At 37.9% G+C, this 12,691-nt stretch overlaps 1 protein-coding gene across 3 annotated transcripts in view; it reads left to right on the forward strand.

Annotated features, from left to right (window-relative positions):
* The window catches only part of GALNT18 (polypeptide N-acetylgalactosaminyltransferase 18), a 251,920-nt gene extending 239,897 nt beyond the window's left edge, over positions 1–12,023 (forward strand). For all 3 annotated transcript variants that reach the window (XM_075502133.1, XM_075502132.1, XM_075502131.1), the window contains one exon: positions 11,559–12,023. In XM_075502133.1, the coding sequence (XP_075358248.1) occupies positions 11,559–11,705 (147 nt within the window). In that variant the 3' untranslated portion in view covers positions 11,706–12,023. The remainder of the gene's footprint in view (positions 1–11,558) is intronic.
* Positions 12,024–12,691: the final 668 nt, after the last annotated feature.

A 12,691-nucleotide genomic window follows, 5' to 3' on the forward strand; every position in this document is an offset into this window, starting at 1 on the left:
GAGGACTACATTTAAGCTCCAAAGACACTTGTGCTGAATTAATTTAGAAGGAAGTTAACACGTACCCATGCTTTTCCTTCAAAACAGATACCCTATTTGCATATTTTAGCATATAATTTTAAACACCACATTTATTTACAAAGAAATTATTTGTTCTAGTTGCACCTGATTTTTCCTAATTTCAGATGTCCAGATAGGCTCCATCCAAAAATTGCAGGTGACAGCTGCTGCTGACAAGGTACTGCATGGCATTATAATGACAGGCATGCAAAAGAATGGCCAAATCCAGAATGTTTTCTACAACTTGACTGATAACCAACACTTACCAAATGAAGTGGCAGGGTTTCAGGAGATCTGAGCTGTGTCCTTCCTTTGCATTACTGGACCAATCACTTGTTGGGTTCTGCATTCCTCAGCTGCGAGATCGAGATAGATGGAAGTATTTTTACCTTTAGCATACATCTTTTATTATTTCTAACTTCCCAGACGAAAACAAAACTCTGTCCTGATCAAGTCAGTAGAAGTTGCATCTTTAATTCCAATGGAGACAAGAACGATATGTATGTAAGTAAGGTTTGGCTACCAAGTAACACCCTACAATCCAAGATGCAAATACTTGAGAAAAATGTTCACTTGGAAGGCAATTAAATCCGGATTCAATAATGATATATATGACAAGAAAAGAGGGTTTGTTATTTAGGGAGATGATCAAGGCCATCAGGTGTGGTATCCTGAACCTGACAGTGACGATACCCAGCATAACAGACAAAAAATAGATTATTTCCATTATTGTCTGACTAAACTGTGCAAGGCTTGTGCTGCAGCTGCAAGGACATTCTTTTCCCAGTATCAATTATAATCAGCTAACAGATTTGTGTGGTTACTAGGGAAAAAGCCATTTTCAATAACTGGATACTGTGACCAAAGTCCCAAAGAGCCCAACCTAAATTCCCATGTGAGACTATGCAGATCAATTGAAATACTAGTGCAAATTCATTTCTTAATTTTCTTCAGTTGGCACTCAATTTATTTCTTGGTCTCTAGAGATTGGTTTAATCATAAGCATATAATGACAATGCAAGCAGTTCAGTTTCTGGGTTAAAATGAGTTAGGAAGCCTTCATATTGAGCACTCAGATTAGAAAATCTAGACTAATTGAATACATCACACACACACACACGAAAGGAATAAAATTGTCATTCACTATTTTTGTTTTCCAAAGAAGTTACATTTTAGTAAGACTTACATCTCACAAAGAAATAGGAATGCATATTTTCTCTCATATAAAACCCATAAATCTTTGGGAATCTGTTAAGATGTCTAGGGAAAACATCTCGTCTTTCCTAGGGAAAATACAAAAATCTTGGGTTTTCTAATTGTGCTGAAAGGGGTTTCTTATTTGTCTGGCTGAAGATTAATAACTAGGTATCCCCTATGTTAAGGTTGGTAAATAATAATGTGAACTTTTCTTCTTTACATTAGTTTTCTAGGTATGCTATGTTAGAACAATATTTTCATCCATAAGGAGAAAAAGAAAGAATAAGGCAGTAAGGTGCTCTTAGGCATGATCTTCAGGTGCATGCTGTGAATGGATTTTCATTAGCAAACTATTATTGCATCTTGTGCACATTCAAAAGTGGGGAGAGAAGACATGTTAACAAGAGTTTTGCACAGACAAGCAATGCAGAATGAGCTTTAGAAAGCAACATACACAGAAGCGGTGATTGCTTCAAAACCAAACAAAAAGGCAAAACTTAGGAATACACAATTTGCCACATCACAGATCAGAAAATTAATTAGCTAGATTAATTACCTCATCTAGAAGACTGCCTCAGGCAATGGTCAATGCTTGCTGCTTCACAGAAATGAGCTCTATTCTGAGCCAGCAGTTCACTGTAACACCAGGAGGAGGAGGATTCCCTTCTTGACCCCTAATGTGCTCTCTTCATGAAGACCGAGATTTCATTTGTCTGAATGATCATCCCAGCATGCCTATAAAAAGTTGTTTTATCAGTGCTCTTAAAGTTAACCCAGCCCACTAAGAACATCTAGTCAATCACTGCACATCGATGCCTGTGACAATGAATTCAACAGGTTTCCTATACCCACATAAATCACAGTAGGTGTTGCAAATTTCTAACTCTAACAAACCTTTTTTCCGTAGAAAGTTCATTTACCAGTTTCACACTGGTATTCACACTTTTGATCACTGAAGTCAGATCCCACTAATTTTCATTTACATCCTAAGCAAAGTCCTATTTTTATTTCATTTTAGTACAGTTTGTAATTCCCCACCATCTGAATATTCCATCACACGTTAAAGCATCTTTGTTGCCTTTCTCTGTCTTCTACTTTAGACATCTTGAAGCAAGCCTAGATCAAGGCAGATAAATCAAGCCTGACTTGTTTGCAGCAGTCATTTATATGTAATCTCAGAATGAAAGAGAAAAAGGTAACTTTTCTAAGCTTTTCACAAAATGTATTTGTAAAACATGCAAATAAAGCCAATGTATCCAGCACTCCCATCTTTTTCCTAGTTGTAATATTGTTTCTCTACACAGGCAGCTACTGTATGGCACAATCCATGAAAAGAAAGACTGTGTAAGAAAAAATTCTCTATTTTTTAGTTAGAGCAGAATTACCCTGCAGAAAACATTGGTGCAGAGCATTAACTTGGGATTCTTTTCTATAGGCCAGGTCTCACTCAAGATTCCAGAGATGTTTAGAAACACAGGATTTACCTATATCTAACACTTCTGCTAGTAAAAGGAGGTATAAAATGTAGCAGTTGTTGTTGTTGTTAACATACAGCGTAGAAACACATCTTAAGTTCTAATTCAGAACTTTAGAGTATCGAAGATAGAGCACTAAGTAGCCATCAACTACTCAGTACAGCGGGTTCTGCATTTACAGTGTTCTGAATGCTACCCAGTAGGACAGTAGGCAGTACATGGCAAAAGGAGGACGCAGGAGAGACACTTACAAACAGCATCCCCTTTAATAGTGAGAAAAAAATTTCAGAAAATGTCAACCTGTGAATAATCTCTCACCAACATGCATTTCTGGAGCTTACTCTTTGATGTCTGTCAGTTCTCAAAAAGGCATTCAATTTATTTCTAAATGAATTGTCCTGTTAACTTGTTACTCAGGACAGCAGCTGTAGTCAGAAAAGCCATGCAAACCATTATTAACTGTGTAGCATAAAGCTAGTTATTCCTTTTCTACAAAGGACTTATTAGGTAATCCTAGCCATCAGAAGATCAACATCATCTGGATGTGTTGCCAGAACAGAACCAAACAATATGTTCAGCTGTAAATTCTGCATTTAGTCATAAGTATCAGGACTACGTATGGATAAAAGATTCCCTTTTTAAATGACTTCCAACTCCCCCCCTGCCCCCCCAAAAACAGTGTTCAATAATTAATTTAAAAAAATCATATTGTATACCTAGAATATTTGTTTCTGCAGATGTTTTTCTAATAATAGGTCAAAAAGATTTCCTGGCCACTGCTGATACAGTAATGATTCATGTTTACTTTCGGAAAAATCCCTAATGATCTTTCTAGTCTGGCTAATGTATTCTACTCCAAAGCCTGCTTCAATTTTCTTAGTTTTATCACCATTTTCTGTAGTAAAACGCATTTTCAGCTATCATATCCTGAAGAGCTTCTTTGTATTTCAGTGAAGGCTTGAATTTATTTCTTTGCAAGGCATCATTTTCTTAATCTTGCTGTTAACAATGGGCCTTTGTAATCTGTTACAAATCTGTGATAAAATTTTATATATATGTGGAAAATATTACTGATAGGTATAAATGCATACATTCCATTTCTGATTTTTATGCTGTTTCTCAGTAATTTGTTTTCTATTCCAATTACATTCTCTGTATGAAACCGCATTTCCTTTTGCCAGGTTTAATTGCTTTCATTTAAATACTTTAATTGACAGTAGTGTGTATTTCCACATGCTGCAGATTTAACTATTACACCTTTAGAGGGCTGTGCTCGGAACCCAGACTGCTCTGCATTCATGTAGCCAATCTAGATTAAACAAAACAGAAAATGATTGCACAGTCCACTAGTTTGGACATACAGATAAGGCTGCATCATTTGATTTGTCACAGCTGCAGTATTAAAAAATTGTTGCAGCAATATAAAAATTTAGCATTTATGATTATGTAAAATCTGAACACTCACTCAGAAATCTCGGTAGTGGAATGTAGTAGTAGTAGATATTGTATGTAGTCTAGGATGTAGTAGGAATGTAGTAGGTAGTAGACATTAAATTGTTGTAACTGTTGAATGATGCATCTAATTCCATTGTCAGAGGAATGTTTCATAGTATTTGCTCATTGGGTACCAGCGAGTAGATGCAAGACCAGTGCTCAGATGGCTACCTGACAACAGAACCTGACTGCAGGAGGAGAAGCGAGGAGGAAAAAAAAAAACTTCATTTTTTTCCTTAAGAAATGGTTTGGCTGATCCCTGTTATAACTCCACCTAAGTTTATATTGTACACAGCAGTTAGTTTTGGTTAGTATTAGAAAAGTAAATTCACATTTAAAAAGTGTCTGGTAAAGATTCTCATTTGCCTATCTAACTGTAAATAGTGATCTAAATAGCTGACAGACAACACCTTTTTAATATGTAACACTGCTGTATATAATATTTCATACACATAATAGCAGTTAAATGCACCTTATTTTCACAGTAGTCATATCAAATATATTAGGAACCAAGTGCTTTGAAGAAGAGCAACAGCTAATTACAATATACTTCACTGAGGAATATTTCAGTTTCAATAGTTAAAATTAATTTTTGAAAGATTTGAACAACAAAGAGTATGTTACAGAGTCTGCTTTACTTAAAGAGCACCTGTTCGCCAAAGAGTTGGCAAATCTGTCATACTGCTTTAGAATTGAGAAGGAATTGAATAGGATCAATTACCTATATATACACCATTACATATACCTATATCCTTTATACAACTATAAAGCAGAAATTCTAAACTAAATAACATCATCCAATATTTCCAAGCAATGGGCAATATTGAAAATACATGAATTACTGTATGGGATAAATTACTCGCTTTTTCCTATGAACACTTTCTCACTGCAGCAACATCCATACAGAGTGACCACACAGAAGACAAAACGACTTGTAAAAATCACGTCATTTTTTAGGACTAAATTTGGTGTACTAACAGTCACTGAAAATTTACCCCAGTATTCTGGGGAAATGAATGAGAAGATCATGCATTCTGTTTGGAGTGGAGATTATCTGTGTTATATATACCTCAGCATAATTCTTTGATTCAAATGTATCAAAGCAATAGTAAAGATTAGATTTTCTGCCTCAAAGGTAGAATGAACATGTAAATATTTGAGGTCACTGACTGAGGTACAAATAGAAAATTATAGACTAGTGAATGCAATGATCTATATAGCATATGTGATAAAGATTGGATACGCTTATTAACCTTGTAAGACCTTCTTCTGAAATAGCCATGGTTAGGCAAGCTGGTAAGAGCACTTTTTTTCTCTTTTAGATAGAATAACATGAGATTTAATGTGATGAGCAAAAAGTAGGTTTAAACTCTCTAACAAAAGTGTATGCTTTATAGTAACTTGTTAAAAAGAGCTATCAGTCTGATTTTCAGTAATGCTGACAACCTCCAGCGTTCATTTAATATCCCTCATTTTTACAAGTGATCAAACCCTGTCTTAAGTTTCATGCCCAAGAGCTTTTACTAGGTTATGAAGCCCTGGTTCAGTCTAAAGCAACAACCTCACTTTCCCGTTTTCCCTTTCTACATTGCTTTTTCTGAGAAATTTGGAAACCCAGTACAACAACTTGCAGCTCACAGAACCCATCACACCTACCTAAACGACTGCAATGTCATGGATCACATCTAGCAGATGTGCCAAGTACAAACAATGACTAAATTGACCAAGTGAATTAGACATTGTGAATTATTTATTCCACTTTAATGATGCCACATATCCACATTCGAATCCTTCCTTTAAAATACCTAAACTATGTGAAGTAGCAGCTCTGTTCTTTTCCTGCAGAGTGCTTTTTTGTTCATATATCAAAACACAACCTTGGCAACCTGACTTCAGAGGAACAAATAACAGGAAGTTACTTGGTTCTTGCTGAAGAGAATTATTACTGAAGAAAATTAGAGAGTAAATATAATGGTAAATTTCTATTAAATACAGCCAGAAATAAAAAAGATTTTACACTGCGACCAGTAAAATGCCATCTGATTAAAAGGCCTGTCATTCAGCACAAAAGATAAGGAACCATAAGGTGAGATTTTTGGCAAGAAAACCCATGAGCTGTTCAGAACTTTTTTGGCTAGGTATATGTTTACAGAAACTTCTTAATGCATCTTTTGTCATGAAGTCAGAACATGCTTTGTTTTGAAGGGAGTTTATCTGAGGAGCATAACATGGTATATAACCCCAGTTCTGCAGTAGCAATGGTATGGAGGGGCAGGAGTTCCAGGTTACATGGTGTGTGTACACTGTACATATTTCTTTACAAAAAAAATTGTATTTAACATCTCCAGTATTTGCAAAGAAAGCTGTTGAAATGCTCTGTAGCCCATTCGTAGCCCTCTGGATAGGAGGCCTGCTAGACACTAGAGAAACTTTATGACGGCTTTCAACTAAGCCTGGTTCTGCAAGGACCAATATTCCAGAGAGGACCCATCCCACTTTACTGCCCTGCAGAGCAAATACAGGAAAGGGGAGGTTTGGGAACTGTGCGTCCACCACCCCCCAGTAAATTAAAACAAAAACCATCGAACAGTTCAGCAAAGACTGTCTAATTATTTTGCACAGCTTATTAGCACTCCAGCTCTAGAATATGTAAGTATATACTTGCAACGTGCTGCTCTTTCTAAAAGCAAGTTGGTTTTTACGTACAACAGACTCACATGGGACTGCCTATCAAGCATGTTGGACCATGCTTGTATTGCAATGGTTTGCAGGCACATCAAATGCTATTCTTAGATGCCGTATTATTGGATAAATTCTACTTTAGTGAAAGACTTGAAAGGAAACCTCTTGCATATGGCAGATATGCAGAAAGTACAATAATTCTAAAGGAAGTCAAAAGTATTGCTTTCCACCATGTGTGTTATGTCACATTTCAATAGCTATTGGTCATAACAGGATACGTGACTTGAGATAAGTGTTTACATCAAAAGCGTGCTCAATCAGTTTTATATGGTCTGAGGCTACCAGCAGGAGTTGAGAGCTTGTGCTTCTCACAGGAATTGCTTCAATTTGCATGGCAAAACCCATCAAGTTTTCAGTCAAACTTAGTGCTATCATGTTCAGTATATTTTTATAAAATAGTTGACCTGGATTTATCCTCTTGAGACTTCTGCTGCCACTGAGCTGCCTCTCATCATCATCAATGATCTTAATCCTAATTCTGTTCAACTAGGCACAATTCCTCTTTAATTTGTTTCAGCCTATAGAATTATATTTTATGTATCACGAGTACAGACGTTACCCTAGGCTATCAATTTTTTGCCTTTAAATTGGAAAGTAGAGGTCTTACCTAGGATGGGGAAAGGGAACCAGATAGACAACTTGCCTTTCACTTAGCCTGAAGCGTGGTATTACAATAAACCATTTTGCTGAGCGAGCGGTAAACATGACTGTCAGAGTTTTATACAAGTTTTACTAAATGGTTATAAAAAAAAGAATTAACTAAAAGGGCACCTTTGTCTGCATTTGGCTTTAGGGTTCCAAATGCTAATGATGCTGACAGACTGCAGAAACCATTCAGGAATGCTGTAATTTGGAGGCCAAGCCAGTCAGAGTAGCAAAATGTAGTATGAGCTTTCAGTGCGTCAGTCCTGCTTGCTCGCTTCTTTCAGTAGAGTTATTTAGTTCATGTGCTTTAATGATTAAACAGCTCGGTAGTTCAGGCCTTGCAACATATAGTGGGTGCACTGTCATCACCCTAGAGATAATAGACCAATACCACTGTCACAGGCTTGCATTAGGCATGTGAAGGAGAAAAAAAAATGAACACAATTAAGTAGGCTAACAACAGGAAATTTTAAGTAAGCACTATACAAACCCTTCTCCCTGTACTTCAGAGCAATTCTTTCATTTAAATGCTTACTGAAAGGAACTAAAGCTGTGTAGACAGCATCCTCTCTGAGGGATTAAGCCATGGTTCTGCACAGACCTCACATCTCTTAGGAGCTGAGTTGTTCTGTTTCTAGCGGGACTTGAGCCTTTACGTTTCTCTTTTGTGGGAATAAAAGCATCCGTGCTCTCTACAACACTCAATTCACACATATTAGCCACTACTTAACTTTGGTGTCTCTTTTATGTTCCATACAGCGGCTGCAATGTACTCAGCAGGGTGATTTTCAGTAGCCACTGCAGAGTGCTTTGCAGCACATCAAAAAGCGCTTCCTCGGCTTTTTATCTCCGGAGTCACTTGTTTCTGTTAAATAGAAGCCGAATTTCACATGAGGGCACATCAGGAAAAGAGAAGGAGGGAGGTGGGCTTTTTGTGTGTTTTTTTGGTTGCTTGCTTGTTTTGTTTTTCCTTAGGAGTGGTTTACAGTTTGTTTATGTAGCTGCCTGTATTAAAGTATTTCACATTTATACATTTACGGTAACACCTATGTGTGCTCTACATGATTTAGAATAGACGAAAAACATTATGTCCACTGTGAACACCCTCCTTCCTCTACCCCAAAGTCCTCAATGGGAATAGAAGGCATGTGGGCCCATTCAAGTGAAAGAAACCCTTGAGCACTGAAACAAATGGGAGTGGGGCAGAAAGAAATTCCAACTCAGCATGGCAGTATTTAAGCCTTAGTGCTGTGGCTTGCTCTGCCTAGCAGAGCTCCAAGTTAGGTGACTAGGCCCCACGCACAGTCCTTGGGGAGCAAAAACAGGCACCAAAGAATAGGATTCACAAAGTGCTGCCAACAAACTAGGTGTTTGCCCCAGCCCAGCTGCTGAAGCCAGCTAGACCTGAGCATCCCTACCTCATTCCTCTTCATAAGCATAAAAGCTGTTCTCAAGATGGACACCACAGAGTTCATTTCACAGAGTTTGGGCCAGAAGAGTTGTACCAGGGAAACACTTGTGTTTTAGCTGTCATGCTTTACATAAAAGGGAGAGAATTAATTCTGTTCCTTCACTTATGCTAATAATTTAGAAATTACAGGAGAGGTCTAAAAGTACCATACCCAGAGTCATATCCCAGGCCAAAAAATCAGGCAAGTAATGGAGCTGAACTAGAGTCTCCCATAACTGGTTAGTTTTGTGACAAGACAGAAAGTGGGACAACGTCTTTCTCCTGCTTCCGTAGTGCAAGATCTGAGCTGAGGATGTCTCAGACACCAAAACTGAAGACAAAGACTAACTGATAAGTGACAGATACAGAACTAGTTGACTTAAATGGCAGCAACAGAAGCACCTCCAGCATCAGCTGGAAGCACAAGGAAGTTGATCTCAATTTGGGGTTTAGGCAGAAACACTTGTGGTGAACCATAATTCTCAATTCAAACACAAGGACCTGACCCTGGGTGCCACACAACACAATCTATGCAGAGAAAAACAATAATCAACAGTTTTCATTAAGAATAGAAACCGTATGTTTTGCTAAAGGAGGGGGGGGTGTGTGAGAAACACAACGGTTTCTTTTGGCAATGAGAAAATATCCATTACCTTAGAGTTTTATGTCTGAACGACCTAATTCAAAGCTCATTGAATTCATTTGGGGGGCAGGGGGGAATCTCACCACAGTGAGCTTTAGAAGGCCAAAGTAACTTGGGGGGGTGGTGGGTTTAGGGTAAGGGAACAAATAGCATATAGTAAAGCTTTGACTAATTTCCCATCCTAGTTTCTTCAAATTTCTTGCATGTCAAGCAGTTTTATTGCTTATAGATAGCTTAGAGTTTATGCTCCCACCAGACACCCAAATTTAACTACCGTTATTAATATGAATGTCAGTAATAGTTATACAGCAGTGGGAAAATACATTCACTCAGCATTTCATCATGAAGGTATATAAAAATGCCTACTGTATGCCTGTCTGTCTAGTAAAGTAATCAGTGAAAATTGTATCTAGGCTGCACATAGGCCTACCAAGGAGGATTTATGGGAGCCTCATGTTTTGAATTTTGTGGATTATTCTAGAAATGTTCTTCCTCTTACCCAAAGCCATATTTAAAACTTAGAGCTTTTCAACCTAATTCTGCATTTCATTAGTCAGTCCCAAAAATGTTTTTAGAAGTCAGTTCTCAGAGAAAGTACTTACTATTACTGGTAGGAGAGGAGACCCCACAGTCACCTGTCTGAATGAATCAGAATCTGTACTGAATGGTATGAGCTACCCTTGCCTGAGGAACAGCCTTCTCTGAAAAAGCAAACTCAGCATTTCTATGGGATTTATGCCAATATCCTTGTGATTATAATAGAAATCTATCACAGTTATGACTTTCTAATGCAAGGTATAACACAGACTTGAACAAAACTGATGAAGTGGGGTTTTTTGGGGTTGTTGGTTTTGTTTCCTTTTTTTTTTTAATAGCAACTATTTTTTCCCCCGTTGTACAAATAAGTAATTTAAATGTGGCTCCTCTTTCCATACTTCAGCTGTACTAATCTGTACTGATTTACACTCCATTTTTTGATTTGCAGATTGATTAAGCCAGTAATTCTCTACTACACAAGTCCAAGATACCCTAGAGAAAGGCAGACTTTCAGACTTATGTGCAAATTACTCTACTCTGTATATCTTGGAAGAAACTTCCCAGACACTAATATGTACAAGTTATGCATTCTATTTGTTAGACAGGAGAGAGGGTGAAAGAACCAACTGAAACCAGAATTAAGGGGGGAAAAAATGTAATTTAAGTCACCTACCTGATGACTTAATTGTAATTTAGGTCTGTAGTTAACTGTGTGATAGCTCCAGTGACTTAAGGTTTGCTGCAACTCAACAGTGAAGACAGGGCTTTAGTATGGCAGTATTAAGCTGAGACTCGAACAGAGTCTCAATACTGAGGATTAGCAACATAAGATTATAAAAGGCAGTTAATTTCAGAATTCAAAGAATAAACAATTTTTTGCATTTTATCCTACATACAAGACACTCCTGGCCAAGGCACTGGTCTTCCTTTGCCTTTTTTGATGTTCCAGGGGTGCAGCAGAGCCACTTAGCTAGGTAACTGAAGCAAACAGGAAAGCTTTTGGCTCATGGTTAAAAAGCATGGCCAGAAACACAGCTCGATCTAGAAACCCCATTTGCTGAAATGGTAACCAGGCAATTGAGGCTATTCTAAACTGCATCAGAGATTAAACCAGCCTGTGACAAAGGGAACCTTCACTCCAAATCCAACCTAGTGCTTATCTTGTCTGTAACTGAAACATTTTTGACAGGAGCAGGGGACTTTAGTAGATGGACATTGGAATGTTCTTCAATCTATTTTATCACACAGTAGCAATGCAAGTAAGCTCACAATGTTTAATCCAAACACTTCTTTTTTTTTTTCCCCATCTTTAAAGGGAGGTCCAATCCAGAACCGAAAATCCAAGCGTTGCCTGGAATTGCAGGAAAACAGTGAAAATGAATTTGGGTTTCAACTCGTCCTTCAGAAATGCACTGGACAACGCTGGTCTATAACAAATGTCCTGAAAAGCTTGTCATCGTAGCAGACTAAATTTTTTACCCATTTCTTTTGCTACTGTGTAGCAAATATTGCATTGTTGCCTGCTGTACTGTATTCCTCTTGTCCCCCGCCCCCCCGGTTCCTTCTCTCTTCTTTTTTGTCCCTTTGATTTTATTTTGTGAGCGTGTGGAAATTGGGTTTGTGGGCTGAAAATAAGACGTTTTTATTTCACAATGATGTTTTCATGGCATTTATAGAGACATTGAATGACAGGTGATGGGTAAGCTATCCTAAAATATTTTACAACTGTAAATAGGAAACAAATGGAGAATATTTATAACTCAAACCTTTATTGAATAAAAAAGCCCAAACACTATTACTGTCTAGCTGTCTCCATGGAAATCAGTTTGGAAGTGAAGTGGTGGTTTCATTGTTTTCATTAACCCAAGCCTGATCTTGGCAAGCAGCTGCCGAGAATCGGTATTCTCCAGACTTGTGGTAAAGAGTCCTACCTGCACACTAGCAGCTACACTGAGGGAGGATTTTTCTCCTTTCTCCCTCTAGGGAGACCTGTCTAGATCACTGTAGCTACTAGTGGGCAAATACGGGGGCGGGGGGTATGGAGGTGTATAATATGCACCCACAGACTTTTCCTCACCATTCTACTAAATAAAACCACAGGGAGAACCCCAGGGCTCAAGTGAGGCAGGGAAGAGAATTTAAAAGAAGAAGAAGAAAAAAAAAAAAAGCTACAAGAGAAAAGCAGCAGCTACTGGAAGAAAAATACAAAAAACCCCACCCCTGACATTTCTCAGTGGGTTGGGATCCGTTTCAATGACTGCACTTCCCTTCCAATTGTTTGTAGTTCTTACAACTTCTTTTTTCTTTTTTTTTTTTTTGAACACACTGTTCCCTGGCTATCACAGACTTGGATAAAAATGGCTCCATCCAGCAGCAGCAGCAAAAAGTATGAATTCACTCTGCCTTTCTCCCTGCCTTTAAGGAGGTGTGAATGCAATGCCGTATCAC

Source organism: Mycteria americana, chromosome 5 (genome assembly GCF_035582795.1).
Source record: "Mycteria americana isolate JAX WOST 10 ecotype Jacksonville Zoo and Gardens chromosome 5, USCA_MyAme_1.0, whole genome shotgun sequence".
NCBI classification, from domain to species: Eukaryota; Metazoa; Chordata; class Aves; order Ciconiiformes; family Ciconiidae; genus Mycteria; species Mycteria americana.